The 16,484-nt window shown below is 35.9% G+C and overlaps 1 protein-coding gene across 10 annotated transcripts in view; it reads left to right on the top strand.

The window, feature by feature from the left end:
* Window positions 1-15,145, top strand: part of HECTD1 (HECT domain E3 ubiquitin protein ligase 1) — a 55,824-nt gene extending 40,679 nt beyond the window's left edge. For 9 of the 10 annotated variants that reach the window (XM_052694681.1, XM_052694688.1, XM_052694685.1 and 6 more), the window contains 16 exons: window positions 748-881; window positions 2,400-2,556; window positions 3,221-3,443; window positions 5,008-5,062; window positions 5,288-5,470; window positions 5,759-5,969; window positions 6,047-6,132; window positions 7,600-7,727; window positions 9,397-9,598; window positions 9,752-9,889; window positions 10,177-10,784; window positions 11,823-11,901; window positions 11,988-12,081; window positions 12,391-12,541; window positions 13,700-13,844; window positions 14,183-15,145. In XM_052694681.1, coding sequence (XP_052550641.1) covers window positions 748-881; window positions 2,400-2,556; window positions 3,221-3,443; window positions 5,008-5,062; window positions 5,288-5,470; window positions 5,759-5,969; window positions 6,047-6,132; window positions 7,600-7,727; window positions 9,397-9,598; window positions 9,752-9,889; window positions 10,177-10,784; window positions 11,823-11,901; window positions 11,988-12,081; window positions 12,391-12,541; window positions 13,700-13,844; window positions 14,183-14,320 — 2,732 coding nt within the window. In that variant the 3' untranslated portion in view covers window positions 14,321-15,145. The remainder of the gene's footprint in view (window positions 1-747; window positions 882-2,399; window positions 2,557-3,220; window positions 3,444-5,007; window positions 5,063-5,287; window positions 5,471-5,758; window positions 5,970-6,046; window positions 6,133-7,599; window positions 7,728-9,396; window positions 9,599-9,751; window positions 9,890-10,176; window positions 10,785-11,822; window positions 11,902-11,987; window positions 12,082-12,390; window positions 12,542-13,699; window positions 13,845-14,182) is intronic. The other variant, XM_052694687.1, reaches the window with a different exon arrangement.
* The last annotated feature ends 1,339 nt before the right edge of the window (window positions 15,146-16,484 follow it).

Below are 16,484 nucleotides of genomic sequence, written 5' to 3'. Positions count from 1 at the left end.
ATCTTCATTTATTGTTTTAAGTGTTGATATTTTGATCAGGTTACAAGTCTTAAAATAGAAACAACTGAGCAATTATTTTCAGAAGTTACACTAGAGTGTCTGTTGGGGAGTTAACAACAATTCAAAGGGTATTTGGACTGTTTATTTGTATAAAGAAAAATGCAATATTTCCCTATCTTAGTTTGCCTTGGATCACTGTGAATTTCTTTTCTGTTTTTGTTTATTTGGGGGAAATCCTGATTTTTTTTAAAGTGCTAGTACTAGGTGGGTGAAATTGATCTTTGTACCTAGCTTCAGCTTTTAGTTACAGAAATTCAGTAACAACTAAATCTTCAAAAATGTTGCTCTTAAAATGTCCCTTACAGTATAATTTGAGATGTTACCACATATTATTGTGGAAATTGTCATTAACGTGCTTTTAAAACTAAATATAGAGTCAGACAAAATAAACTGGTTTACTGATTTTTACAGTCTTTCATAATTTAAAATGAATGGAATTAAAACATGTTTGATAAAAGCAAATAAAAAACGGAGCACTTTCTGCTTATTCTTAATTACACTATGTTGTAGGCTTCATGTGTTAGATATACTTTATCAGCAGTGGTTCAATTCTCTCTTTTTGTTTGTGAGAATTGTTTTTTCAGTGTTCTCAACGTTAAAGATTTTACATTTTCATAGGTTGTCTTAAAAAGATCTTTTTTTTTTAAATTTATTTTGCAAATAAATATATAAATATGTATGTTATAGATTTTCTGGATAGCTGTCGAGCTAGTACTCTGTTGGCAGAGTTGGATGATGATGAGGATCTACCTGAACCAGATGAAGAAGATGATGAAAATGAAGATGATAACCAAGAAGATCAAGAATATGAGGAAGTTATGGTACGGTATAGTTATCTACCTTAATTATCTGTACTAACAGATGCATTAAAAATCCAGATGTTTTTGGCAATATGGAGTCTTAGCTAGATATTCTTTAACGTCCCTTTCAACTCCCATCATTCCGATTCTAATTTAAATATATGCATTCAGTTTTAGGACTACTAAATTGACAGCAGAAGTGGTGGATCACCATTTCACCGGCTGATGGAAATGGTGTAACTTTGTGGATGGGCTCCTGTGTTTTTTTTTTTCTTTTAGTGATGCAGTTTGAGTATGTGTTTACCTGTAGGCCTGTGTGAAGCAAATTGTAAAAATTAAGTCTGGTTGGTGGAATATCTGGGAAGAACAAGAAAAGAAGGAAATTAGTCCCACAGATCTTGCCTATATTATAATGAATCTTGGTGCTTTATTTAGTTATGCATGCTTGGTCTTCTATCACCATTGAAGTTGATCTGAATGAGTATTGAAAGAGGAAAAATATAGGCCTTAACTGATGTTAGTTTAATACTTGCTGCACAAACATTAATATTTATCAAACTACAGAAGCTTCCACTTCTTCATATGCTGAAATTGTAAGCATTTTAACCAAAAGTAAGCATTTTAACATACTGTGATTATGCTTTTGATGGAAATTCAAGTACGTCACTAAATATTTAATTTACCTTCTGCACATGATGCTAATTTAAGAATGGGAAAGCCAGCACTATTTAAATGGAGCTACAGTGCAAACGATAAGCACAATTTATTAATTGTTGATCACTTTGCAGAGTTGTTTAAATTAAGTTGGTATTGTTTTTCATGGGAAGAAGTAGAAATGGAATGGTAAGTTAGACTTTAAGATTCCGAGAACCAGATCTGCAAATGAAAATGTTCCTTTCCTGGGTTCCCTTTCATATTCATTCTTCTCAGTGAATAGCTGAACAGATTAAAGGCTTGTTTTAGAAAAGTAATAAGTAGTTAATATTTGCTACGGCTTGTTGAAAATCAGATTTCTTCCTGTCATAATAGTTACAGTATTTTGGAATTTGATTTCATCAATGGATTAAATGCATGCATATTATAGAGCAACGTATTTATATATTTACAAAAAACCCTACTTTATTCAGAAAAGTTAATGCATTTATTTTGACATTATTTTGATTTGAGTCTTTGATACTCCAAAGTTTGTGCAATACACAGAATATTTACACTAAATTTGCTGACCTGCGTGATGGTAAATTTTCCTATGTCATTTTGGTGCTTGACAAAAATTTTCATTTTTTTCCAGAAATTGTGAAGATACCTATTCTAAGTTTAGCCTACCAGTGCAGGTTTCTATATGCTGGTAGTTCTGCTTAATTCTTTTGACTCCTTGACCAATTAAATAGCTGGCACTTAACTGTATTACTTCTTTCTTTTAATCTTTTCTCATCTTTGTGTTACTGCTGCATTCAGTGACTAACTTTTATGCTTTTGATAGAAGTTTCTCTGTTACAGAATTTTTATTATTACAATTCCTTCTTACTTCCTTTATTTTAGGAAGAAGAGGAGTATGAGACCAAAGGAGGTCGTAGAAGAACATGGGATGATGATTATGTATTGAAACGACAATTTTCTGCTCTGGTTCCTGCTTTTGATCCAAGACCTGGTCGAACAAATGTTCAGCAAACAACTGATTTAGAAATCCCTCCACCGGGTATGTTGACAAGGTGTATTTGTGATATGTGATCAGGCTTTATATGGGCCTTTTGGGCTCCGGGGATCCTATCACTATTAGCCAGTACAACATGCTTTTGTGTCTGTGTGGCTTCTCATTGTTTGAGTGAGAGCTTCATTTTCTTCTGCATGTGCAAGCATTGAGAAATAAGTAAATTAAGCACCATGTGAAATAGTCAGTCTTGAATCTAACTCGCGTTATTGTTAGGTCTCTTGCTATCTCGATCAACCTACAGGGAATAATGTCTGTATTGAGCTGCCTAGAGTAGCTTTCATTGGAGAGGTCTTGCTGAGGCATTCCAAAGCCTAAGTGATAGGAAAATTAATACAGTCACTGAGCAGTCTGTATGACAAGCAGCATAGCACAGGTTCTTGTTCCTTTGTTCCTTAGTTCATTCTTCTTCAGCTCTGTAGGCGTAGTCTCAGTGTTCATTACAGAAAGGAGTGCGTGTTTTTAGGCTTATGTGGAAATGAACCATTGTTGATTTTGTCATAGTTTTAATTCAGTACTTGCTAAACTTGCTGGCCTGCATGTAGGAATTCTTAATAGTTCCTTATTAAACCACTTTATTAACATTTAAGGCTGCTCATCATGTTTTATGTATTTTATGTTAACATCATGTCAAATGATTTTTCTTTTGCAGGTACACCTCATTCAGAACTCTTGGAAGAGGTTGAGTGTATGCCTTCACCACGCTTAGCACTTACATTGAAAGTTTCAGGTCTTGGAACAACTCGAGAAGTAGAACTGCCACTAACAAATTTTCGATCCACAATATTTTATTACGTACAGAAATTGTTACAGCTTTCCTGTAATGGCAATGTGAAATCTGACAAACTTAGACGTATTTGGGAGCCAACATACACGTAAGCTCATAAGTTTGTTATTCTACAGAAAACACTGTGTGACTGATTAGGAGACAGAAGAAAAACAATGTTAAGATCTCTCCCTCCTCTGTAAGAAGCAATGCTAGAGTTAGATTTTTTCCTTACATTTTTGTTCAAACGTTTATATCAGTTTTGAAGGTAGTACTATGACTACTTCAAAAATAATTTAAAAAAAAAAAAAAAGAAAAAAGAAAAAAGATAATGATCTCTAATGTTCAACTGTGACAGTATTAGAGAGAGAAGAGGGATCTGATAAAGCTGGTTGATTACTTTATTGAGGGATTGCTTATTCCGCATTCAAAAATGGTCTGTCCCAATGTGTGGGAAGTCAAGCAGAGGCAGTAGGAAGTCTGCATGGATGAAGAAACTCCTGAAAGAACTCAAAACATTAAAAGGAAGCATTCAAATGATGGAAGGAATATCAAGTGACCTAGGAGGAATATGGAGACATTGTCTGAGCATGCAAATAGAGGGAAAGGAAAATCAGTGCCAGCCCAGAGCAGAACCTAGTGAGGAGTGTGAAGGGCAATAGGTTAGGATGCAGCACTGCTGCTGCTTGGGAGCCATCTCACTGGAAAGGAGGTTGGAGAAAAGGGCATGAGTGTTCTGGTAGAGATAAAGTTGAGCATGAGCCAGCTTTGCCTCCTTACAGCAAAGAAAAGTCATCAGCATCCTGGGCTTTGGTAGGAAGAATGCTGCCATCAGTCTGAAGAAAGAAATATTTCCCCTCAGTGCTAGTGAGAGACTTCTAAGCTCCTGAGAGCCTATGAGAGATGAGGACCCAGAGCGAGTTCAAGCAAAGGGCATTTCTTATACTTAGAAGGCTTAAAGGGCTTAAGAGCATGTATGACAATACAAATGGACTCCATTCCAAATTCAGCTACTCTCTCTATCCTAACTTGTCTTTACTTGATTTATGGTAATAGGAATTCTAAAACTGTAATTGTGCATGTCTCATTTACCATACCAATATAATTTCTATCTAATTGGAAAATTAATACATATGAAGACAACAGCAGTATGGTTGTTGCAGTTTTTTAACTTTGAATATTTTTTCAGTGTTTGTGTTACAACTATTGTCTGTGTTGTCTTGTGTCAAAAGTAGTGTTTTGTATTTAAAAAAAAAAATACTAGAAACAGAAATATTTGTAAATGTGCAAGTCTCTTAAGTTAATACATACATGTAAACTACCATAGAATTTCAAGCTTCACTGAGCTCATGCAATGAAGATCCTAAAGCCATATTGGGAAATTTGAACAATAAAGTGGTTTGTGCACTCAAACTTGACTTAAAAAGATGTAGTTATCTTGCAGAGCGTTTAATTTATTCACACCATGAAAATTAAATGCTTGCACTAGTTTAAGAGCTTTGCTAAATGTTCTAGGAAGTGAAAATCAACTTGCTTAGTTTTTTTTTTGTTTGTTTGTTTGTTTTGGATTATGCTACTTAAGTGTCATTGTGTCTAACAACTCAGTGTGTAACTTCACATTTTGAGGACATGCTTATGAGTATGGAGTACTAATTCATTGTTTTAATATCTAGAATCATGTACAGAGAAATGAAGGATTCTGATAAAGAAAAAGAAAGTGGAAAAATGGTAAGACTTCCCTGCCTTTATGTTGTAGTGGCTGTTTAAAAAACAGCAAAGTAAGTCTTATTGCAGTTTATGAAATGCTACATTAAAAAAACTAACAGTTTTCAATTAGCTAAAGGATTTGTGAGCATATTGTTCATGCATGTTCTTTTCAAATATATAATGCATGATGAAATTTTGAAGACTTTACAATCAGGAAAAACCAACACTTGGTGGTTCCTGTTGTAGGGTTGCTGGTCAGTAGAGCATGTGGAGCAGTACCTTGGCACTGATGAATTACCAAAGAATGACTTGATAACCTACCTGCAGAAGAATGCAGATTCAGCTTTCCTGCGCCACTGGAAATTAACCGGCACTAATAAAAGTATTAGGAAAAACAGAAATTGTTCCCAGCTCATAGCTGCATACAAGGTATATGTCTGCATCCAATCGTTTTATTTATGTGTGGCTGTGTGCTTTGTTTTGAATGTTCACAGACCAATAGCAAGTCTGTTTTGCTTTTTTTTTTTTTTGTCTTCTGTTAAATATAGATGTGTTAAGGTGTGTTTGAATCATGATTTGAATTATCAACAATTGAACTAAATGCTCGCGTTAAACACAGTAACCATTGTGATTTTTCAGTGCTCATTAACTTGGGAGCACACAAGCATAAGGATGGTAACGTGTGTTTTTTTTTAATTATTATTTTTTTCTCCTTAGGATTTTTGTGAACATGGATCAAAATCTGGATTAAGCCAGGGGGCCATTTCTACTCTTCAGAATTCTGATATCCTTAGTTTGGCAAAAGAGCAACCTCAAGCCAAAGCTGGCAGTGGGCAGAACTCCTGTGGAGTGGAAGATGTTTTGCAGTTACTTCGCATTTTGTATATAGTTGCTAGTGACCCTTACACAGCGCGAACTTCTCAGGAAGGTATGTGAGTTATAAAGCAAAGTTTTTCAAATGTTTTAGTGAACGCAAAATAAATGAATTTTTTCTCTTCATTTCAGAAGGAGATGAGCATCCTCAGTTTAACTTTCCACCAGATGAATTCACAAGCAAAAAAATTACTACAAAAATTCTGCAGCAGATTGAGGTAAAACTGTTTCTTGCTTAAACAGTTTGAATGTATTAGGTTTTTTGCTGTCTTGCCTTTTGAATTGTTTCATACAAGCTATTTTATTTTGGATGAGTAAATTCTGCAGTAGCAGGCTAGTCTGAACAGAAGCATAGCAATGAACATTATGATTGTTATGGTTAGAAAGCATAAATTTTTCCATCCCAATGAGACAACTGTTTCAAAGTGATAGCAGTTATGATCCCCAACACAGGCCGTGATATATATAAAATGATGGTTTACTTTATGCCTAACCATCTGTGAAATCTTCTGGAAGGTGGAAGAAAGTGCTTATCAGCTTACTGTAAATGTTTTGTTTATATTAGATACTCTCTGAACTATCTTGGTTGACATTTAGTCAGTTTAGTATGACTAAGTCAAACTTCAGTATTTGTTCTAATGAGCTGGTGGATTTCATTACAAAATAATGAAGAGACCTAATGATATGCTTCCAAGTAGTTGCTCTGACAGGTTTCCCAAATTAACTCTATAGACATCAAGCTTCTTCCTGAAAATCAGAATTGCAAGTTTTTTGTTTTTGCTAGAGTAGTTCCTCATCCATTAGCAAAAACTTGAAGTTATTTTAAATTGAAAGTCACAATTGGGAACAGGAGTATTATGATATGTGGTAACTGAGCGTAGGTTGTCTTGACAGTATTGCTGCAATCCTGGAATCTCCAGTCTCCATTTGTAGGGCAGGAGAGGATTTGCAGGGGGGGTTATTTGATGTCATATCTTCCACCCTCACCTTCCCAGGTAATATTTGGGGATATGAAATTATGCTTCAGTGGAACTACATCTTTTTTTAATCTTTATCAAAGAAAATGAAGAATCTAAATTCACTTAGTTCTTTTCCTTGTTTGCTTTTTGAGGTTGTTTAGTTACAGTTAAGTCACCCTAATTATTGAAGCAAGTTTGTTTTTCATGGTCTTATGAAGGATGTTTAGGCACCCAAATATCTTTGTAGTAATAAAATAATTCTGGCAGTCTTTGTTACATTTGTATTTTAGAAGAGACTATAGTAGTTTTCAGTATGGATCATCTCTACTACCACTGAATGTTTTGTAGTGTCTTCCAGAATTAAGTATTTGACCACTTTTGAGCAAAATTCAGAAATAGTTATCTTGATAGTTACGTACTGTGATTTCCCCACAATACTTTGACCAGTAGATATCCCAAGGATTTAGTGCAGATCTTATTGTATGTGCCAAAGCATCCTGTTTCCACTCAAACCCTAGAAACTCAGGGAACATCTTACATCTTGGTAGTGGCATTTAAGAAAAAAAAAAAAAAGAGTTTGCTAAGAAGCAAGGAACTTGCTTAAGAATAGATGAAAACTCAACCTGCGTATATCAGGTGTCTGTTCATTAGTTACAAACTTGCTGGAACAACCTGAGCTTAATAAAAGAAATACTTTCTTTTTTTGTTTCTTTCATTAAACTACAGGAACCCTTGGCACTAGCAAGTGGAGCTTTGCCAGACTGGTGTGAGCAGCTAACAAGCAAGTGTCCTTTCTTAATTCCATTTGAAACTAGACAGTTATACTTCACCTGCACAGCATTTGGAGCATCAAGGTAAACAAACAAGTGAAAAAAAAATAAAAATCTCCACCTCTCAGATTTATTTTATTTTATTTATTTTTCAAAATAGCTTTTTGAATTAGTAACTCACAGAAAAACCTCATCCTAATAAGATAAACTTGGCTTTCCAGATTTTAAGCATTTTAGGCAGGTAGCAGAAAAAATGGGAGGATGCTGGGAAGCTTCAGAACTTTGGGACACTTCTAACATTTTTCATGCATTGTGTTAAAAGTTTATAATGAGTGGCTTTTTGTCTGATATTCTCCTGAATTTGAAGAAATGTCATTCTTCAGCATGTTATCTGAAGACATGGCTGGGTTCCTGTAGATAGTTATACCAGGTAGTAATTCAATTGGGCTGCAGTTCATTGCGTAATGAACTAAAAAACAAAAATAAAAGAGCTTTCTTAAAGTAACTGTGAATTAAATGATTTTTGAAAATGTAAACCAAAGCACATACTTTTGTTTGTTCTTGTTTTTGCTTAGTAGAGAAACTGTAGAAATGTTTGAGTTGGAAGGGACCTTTAGAGGTCATCTTGTCCAGCTCCACTGCAGTGAGCAGGAACACCTACACCTATGTCAGAGCCCTGTCCAGCCTGACTTTGAATGTCTCCTGGGACAGGATGTCCACCACCTCTGGGCAAATGTCAAACAAAACAACCAACAGATGGTAGATTTGTTGATAGATGATAGCTGCATAGATGAAAATCCATACAAGAATTTTGAACTTTGCCTTCATATATATATATTTTCTTCACAAGGAGAGTAGTTTCTTCACAAGGGGAGTAGTTAGGCCCTGGAACGGGCTGCCCAGGGAGGTTGTGGATGCCCCGTCCTTGGACGTGTTCAAGGCCAGGTTGGACGGGGTCCTGGGCAACCTGATCTGAATGTGTACGTTTGGTGGCCCTGCTAGGCAGGGGGGTTGGAACTACATGATCCTTGAGGTCCCTTCCAACCCGGGTGATTCTGTGATTCTGTGATATAAGTATTGTTATTAGAGGCTTGCTTAATCTTATTCTTGCTTAATTGATATGGGTCTTTTGGAGCTATGGAGGAACAAAAGACCTGTATAATTCCTGTAACACTAGTAATATGTTTGAATTTTTTTAAGTAAACTTTTTGTACTGTTGCCCATAACTATATAGGTAAGAGTTTCATTATGTTATTATTACTCTAATTATTATAACTTAATGTCATTTTATATATGAATGACTGCACTTAAGCTTTGGTTTAATGCTTCTCTGATTATTATGTAAGCAAGTAAATTGTGCTGTAGAACTTGGTCAGTATTAATGGGCTCATGTACAACTATTCTGCAGTATAGTGCAACCTGTAATGGCCAACTACCATTAGAAAGAAACTGTAGGGTTTTCTGCATGTGTGATATAAAGTATGATGCCCTCTGTTCATTCCGCTGTGACGTTAAAGCTATAGTAATTCAAATATATATTAAATGTTTTTGTTGCTATTTATTATATTACACATTGTCTGACCCTTCATAGTAACAAAAAATTATTTAGCTTGCTAAATTCATAAAATATAAAGCAGCCCATATTTCTGCATTTGGATAATTCTGAAAAAGGTGATTAGTACTTAACAAAGTAACTTTTTAATAGTGGATACTTTCAAGTTTTAAGTAACTGTTTTGCGGGGTTTTTTTCTAGAGCGATTGTGTGGCTGCAAAACAGACGCGAAGCCACTGTTGAAAGAACAAGAAGCACGAGCACGGTGCGACGTGATGATCCGGGAGAATTCAGAGTGGGGCGCCTGAAGCATGAAAGGGTGAAAGTTCCGCGAGGTGAATCCCTGATGGAATGGGCAGAAAATGTCATGCAGATCCATGCAGACAGAAAATCTGTTCTAGAGGTAAAGCATATCTGCCTAGTAGAGTGAGCTTAGATAGCCATTTCTAATGTGCTGGCCGGGATATGAAACATCCTGTTGCATAACCAACACTGAACATTTCACTAGATATTTCCTTTTTGTTAATATTCCGTGTGTTTTTGGTTTTTTTTATAGGTTGAGTTTTTAGGGGAGGAAGGAACGGGCCTGGGTCCTACCTTGGAGTTTTATGCATTGGTAGCAGCAGAATTTCAGAGGACAGATCTGGGAGCTTGGCTTTGCGATGACGATTTTCCAGATGATGAGTCTCGTCAGGTCTGTTTCTGTTTGCCTGTTAAATTCTAAGTGTTCAAAACTTATGTAAGAGAAAAATGAGCTAGATAGCCAGGAAGGAAAGAGCACTTGGTCACTGAGCAGCCACTCATCATCATCAGGAATGACCACAGTGTTCCGTAGCTCCTTCTCATTTTTTTCTTTATAACACAAAAGTACAGTAATAGTAAGTTAACTGGCACAGTCATATGATTAAATTCACCTTTATCAGTGTTATTTTTATTTATGCATTTTTAATGTTAATGTTTATTTTCTGTCTCTTAAATCAGGTTGATATTGGTGGTGGATTAAAACCGCCTGGTTACTATGTACAGCGATCATGTGGACTCTTCACAGCACCATTCCCACAAGATAGTGATGAACTTGAAAGGATAACCAAACTCTTTCATTTCCTTGGAATTTTCTTGGCTAAATGCATTCAAGACAACAGACTTGTGGATTTACCCATTTCTAAGCCTTTTTTTAAACTCATGTGTATGGGAGACATTAAAAGCAATATGAGTAAGTTGATATATGAATCACGGAGTGACAGGGACTTGCACTGTACTGAAAGTCAGTCAGAGGCTTCTACGGAAGAAGGGCATGATTCATTGTCAGTAGGAAGTCTGGAAGAAGACTCCAAATCAGAATTTATTCTTGATCCACCAAAACCTAAACCTCCTGCCTGGTTTAATGGAATTCTAACATGGGAAGACTTTGAATTAATAAATCCACATAGAGCAAGGTTTCTAAAAGAAATTAAGGACCTTGCAATTAAAAGGCGTCAAATTTTAAGCAACAAAAGTCTGTCAGAAGATGAAAAAAATACAAAACTACAGGAATTAATGCTGAAGAATCCATCAGGTTCTGGGCCGCCGCTTAGCATAGAGGATTTAGGGTAAGAATTTTCATATTTATAAGTAAACAAACCATATTGTATTGGAGATGAACATTACCACATCTAATAAGAATTGAGATTTCTTTGTTTTCAATAATACCATTGTGAGGGGGAAGGTGCAATCATTAGAGATGCAGCAAAATCCATTTTGCTGTCTATAGGTAGATTCTAGTTCCTTCTTGTTTTTAGGGGTTTTCCTTCTTATCTGTTCAGGCTTTTTTTAATGTTTTAACTTAAATATGGCTGCACCATGATGCCACTATGGCTCTGTAGGAACACCTAAATACTTGCTAAGACCTTTACAAAAATGTGAATCAAGCCATTTGTTATGACAAGTATTGAAATTTATTAAACTTTTTGGAGAACCTTTAATGAGAACCCTTTGAGCTTTTCTGAAACGTGGGTATGTATTAATAGACATCAGTGCAGTGTTGGAAGATACAAAACTAATCATACCTGTGTGATTTTGAGTCAGGATGTCATCTTCTGTGGTTCTAAAATATTTCTTTTCAAACAACACTGGTAGTGTGAGTTATTCGTAAAAGTCATCTTCTGTCACAGGAGTTACATAGTTAGGGCTCGGTAATTGCTTATGGCCTTGTTGACTTAAGTGTAATGAAAGAGAGAATGAGAAAAAGCACAAGTACCACCACTGAAGGGCCTAAGTATGTTGTGTCTTTATAACTATTAGCATTGGAAATTAATGTAAATGATTATCTTTGAGTTCATGAACTAAATTAAGCTGCTCAAGTTGTTTTGAGGCTGATAGTTTGAAGAATACTGCAAGAATTTTTTTATAGCAAGACCAAGTAAGTAGTGAGCAAATACACATGCATACTGTAGACTGGAGATATCTATTATTTGCAAAGTCCATTACCAATTGTAGTTTTATACTGTGGTACCACTTTTAGGTGTATGCAAAATGATCCGCAGTATTTTGAAATGGAAGAGAAGGAAAGGTTCATTAATCTTGAGTATTTACAAAAGCAATAGCAAACTTGTTTCCAGTTAGCAACTAACGATTTTTCTGTCTTGAAGTTTAAATTTTCAGTTTTGCCCGTCATCCAAAGTGTATGGATTTACAGCTGTAGATCTCAAGCCAGGTGGTGAAGATGAGGTAAGGAATCAACCAACTTTCAGAAATCTCAGCAGTAATTGTAATGCACTGTGAATTCTTAGAGTATTTATATATTGTTTTTACAGACTGTAACAATGGATAATGCAGAGGAGTATGTGGATCTCATGTTTGACTTCTGTATGCATACTGGTATACAGAAACAGATGGAGGCATTCAGAGGTAATTTTAATTATGGCAGAATATATATTTAAGTGGACTTCCTGATGTTCAGGGTGTCCTGGTTTGAATTAGTGATGTAGAATGGCTTTCAAAAACAAACACTTGAGGATGTAGCAGGTAAATAAGAGATTTGTTTCATAACACTTTTGCATTAGGTATACCGTTACAAACCCTGGAGAGATTCAGTTTTGTTAATTTAGAAAATGTTGGTAGATGTTTACTTAATTGAAGTACAATTGAAGTGCAGATGTTATTTCGTTAAACATTCTTTTGGTGTGTGTTCATAACAATATCTTGTATATATTAAAGATGGCTTCAACAGAGTCTTCCCAATGGAGAAGCTGAGTTCTTTCAGCCATGAAGAAGTTCAGATGATTCTTTGTGGAAATCAGTCACCTTCCTGGGCAGCAGAGGATATCATCAATTATACAGAACCTAAACTGGGATATACACGGGACAGGTACTTCAGTTCAAAGTGATTTAAAAATCACTTAGATGTATGGTTGACGAAACACCTAGGATGTTCCTTAGGTAAAGATGCAAAATGGGAATTGACAGCGATTGAAGAACAACTAATTGCCTTAACATATATGGAATATATGTTATAGAATTGGAATTGTGTTACAACAGACAGATTAGAAGGCACTTGGTGTTTTCATGATGAGAATAAATAACAAAGAAAATATTTGTGTCAAACTAGTGGAAGTATAAGAGCAGCTTACTTATATATGCTATTAAAATGCATCACTTGAGAATTTTTACTTCTGTCTGTGTTGTTGGTGGCTATGACTTCAGTTGGCTACAGTTGATATTTGTCATTTATTTCTTATTTCTTCTTCAAGTATAGTTGAAACAAAATGTACTGTGCAGTCAAAATATACACTGCTGATTGGCTACTGGGAGGTGGTCTTAATGGTTTGTTTTTGGCTACTCATCTTTTTTAGTAGCTGTAACATAGAAATTAGGTGTGAAACTATGTTAGTATAAGCATTCTGTGAAGGATGCTAACCAGCCTGAGATGCTGAGTGCAGCCTGCCCTGCATAAAAGATACAGCTGAAATTGTGGTGTCTGATACCTGCGGGCATGTTGCAGAAAGTAATACTTTCTTCATACATGCCCTCTGGTCCGTGTTTTTTGGGCAGATACAGATGGAAGTGGTGGTATCCAGAGAATTCTCTGAAGATCTGTTGTGGTCTGTTACATTTTTTTCATATTTTGTTTTGCGTGAAGTTTTCAGCAAGTTAGAAACAAACTCATATATGAACATGAAAGGTTTTACGCTTAGTCAGATTCTTCAGAGAATAGCTTTGAATTGTTTTCTTCTGTAGGAACAGCTAGAGAAGATGGCCAAATAACGCTCCAGGATAAGTAAGGAGAATTTGTTATTAATCTACCTGCAATTTTCCTTGTAGTATTCAGCAAGAAGAGTAAAAAAGTGTTTTTATGATTTATGATGTTTTATTCTTAACTGACTACTGAACAGAAACTGGGATCTTACAGTGATTACTTAGGCACTGCTAAAGATGCTGATATACATGTCTGAAGAAAAATAGGGGAGGGTAGCAGAACATCTGTCACAGAATGTTATCATAACTGATCATTTCAATTTATTTTAAGCCCTGGATTCCTTCGATTTGTGAGAGTTCTGTGTGGTATGTCTTCAGATGAAAGAAAGGCTTTCCTCCAGTTCACCACTGGTTGCTCAACACTCCCACCAGGAGGACTGGCAAACCTACATCCCCGACTGACTGTTGTACGCAAGGTGTGGTTTCTTCAAGTTACCCTTCCAAATCAGCTAATTTGGCGTTTGCATGTAGGCCTTGCTGCATTAACAAAAATCATTGGGTTTTTTTGTTTGTTTAGTTGTTTTTTTAAATCTTCTTCCTTTTCTAATCCATGTCGCAATGCCAAGCTTTCAGTACTGGGTTTCAGGTCCATTCTCTGATATCTCGTTTGCTTAGAAAGGATTTAATGTACATACAAAGTAGATACATTTTTAGGTCTGTAACTTTCCAGATGCCATTGTTTTTTGGCATCCTTATGTTACATAAGCACATGAAGTGAACAACTGCAGCAGCAAATGTTCTTTGTTTTCCTCAGGTTGATGCTACAGATGCCAGTTACCCATCTGTGAATACGTGTGTGCATTACCTGAAGTTGCCTGAGTATTCTTCTGAGGAGATTATGAGAGAGCGTCTCCTAGCTGCTACAATGGAGAAAGGCTTCCATCTCAACTGAGTTGTTGACTGCAATATTGGACATCAGAAAGTGTTTTTTGATACTAGCAAAGCCTCTTGTGTTTGTGTGCAGAAAAACATGATCTCCACGCTGTGCTCTGACGAGACTTGCCTTTATTCACTCGTGAGGAACATGTGGAATAATTTTGTTAGCTGCTAATGACAGAATAAATCCTTGTAACTACACAGCCAGCAAGAAATTGGCACAGAACACTGTGTGATGCTTCAAGGGCTTGCACAACTGGAAATTAAGGTGGTTCTGTTTGACTGTTCCAAAGAACAGATCATCAGATTTTCAGTGTTCACTGATACAAATTTCTAACAGTGTATTTGTGTAAAGTTTGTCATTTAATACCTTGTACACTACAGTTGCCATCACTGATCCCTGTTTTGCTGGCTTTAAGCTAACTGGTCAGAAACTTGCTTCCTTAAAACTTAGAGTTAATGGGCATCTCCAGCTTTTTTTCTTTTTTAATGGTGCCTGCACTATTGGAGTATTGTAGTGGGTTTTTGCATATAATCATGCACAACCTTTTGTTTTCTTTCAAGTGGGAATATATTTTGATTTCTCAAATCCCCTGCTATGAAGATCAAATCCTTAAGTGTATTTGTGCAGTTCAACAATAAAGCTATTAAAAAAAAAAAAACACAAAAAAACACAACACTGGTTTCTAGTGCAAGGCACACTTAAAGCAAGTTTTACTTTTGGTTGTATTTTCTTTGTATATTATAAACATTTATTTAACTTGTTGCAGTTTGAAGTTTAAAAACAACAAAACACCCAATGTGTAAGCTCAACAGTAATCATTAAAATGTTTGCAACATATACTGTCTCCTCTGAATCCCTTCTTAATTTTACTTACGTTACTAAATCTACGTATGTGTTTTGAACAAGAGGCCATACTTTTGTCATGGTTTAAAAGAAATCCAAGGCAATAGTTAATGTCATCAACTCATCTGTGTACTCAACTCTCAACATTACACAGTGCAACTGGCAGTGATAAGTTTGCATGTGGCAGGGTTTGGTGCTTTTCAGTGGGCCTATGGTCTGAGATTTTAATTCCTTATTACATTGGAATGAAAACTGGTTCCCATGTTGTGGCAGGTTCTGCTTTACTTGAGGTGGAGCGCCTATCTTGGTTTTGTCATGTGGTGAGATGTTTATTGGCAGAAAGCAGCTCATGGCAAGGCAAAGCAAATAAGATGTCATTTAAAGTAATGTGTCTTTTAAACATATTTTAATGCTCACTTTTCAAAAGGAAAAACTTTAGTTCTATCTGTCTGCATGGTATGTTTTGTTCTGTGCCAGCTCTCTTTGGTAATTGTTCTTGCTCCTGAGGAAAGGCTTGCTGAAAGATTCTGCCTCAAATACTGGCCTAAGGATCAGGTATTAGAATTTGGATTTCATGCTGAACCTAGCAAGTTTTCCCCATATAGTTAGTTTTTTATGGATGGATACTTTGTGGGTTTTCTGCTTTCATCACTGTTAAGTATTTTCATTGTCAATTAAAGGAAAGGAAATAGTTCTGTATGTATTTTTAAAATGTATTTAATTGTAGCATTGTCTTGAATTGGGAAGGAATATTTATGTTGGCAACCTGCTGAGATACAGGACTAGGCTGCAGTCTGCTGGCACTGTATGTATAATTTTAGAGATCAACATACTAACCTTAACTGGAAGTTTGTGTGATAGTTTGCAAGAAATGCCTATACTCTGTGTTGTCTTCAGTTTGAGAAGTTTGAATGCCACCTGTTTCTCAGGATGCTGAGGTTTCCTGGCTGGTAGGAAGAGAAGTTGGAAGTTGTAAGCTGTAAACGCTTCTCCACTACACTTCACCAGGCCTTGTTTTCTGTACAATTTAATTCTGCAGCTTACCATTCTGCAGCTGTCAACGTGCTTTCAAACACAGTGCTCTCACAGTACTTTCTGTTGCACCTAGCACTGGCTTGGGCGTCACAAAGAAGGAACCTGATAACTTCGTTCTAGAAAGGTAAATTAAAGTAATTGGTGACTTCAGCGATTTAAGGAATGTAGCATTTGGATGCAAATGGATATTTTTGTATGCCTTGTGATTAGAAGTTACTGTAAGCTACTTCCTACTGCAGACTTGATTTGTTACATAAATGTTTTGAGAGATGTGCATGTTTCTTCTTGATCATCTTCT

The sequence above is a fragment of the Tympanuchus pallidicinctus genome, unplaced genomic scaffold (assembly GCF_026119805.1).
Source record: "Tympanuchus pallidicinctus isolate F22 unplaced genomic scaffold, pur_lepc_1.0 scaffold3, whole genome shotgun sequence".
NCBI lineage: Eukaryota > Metazoa > Chordata > Aves > Galliformes > Phasianidae > Tympanuchus > Tympanuchus pallidicinctus.
Note: the sequence above shows the minus strand (reverse complement) of the source record. Positions and strands in the feature narration are given on the sequence as shown.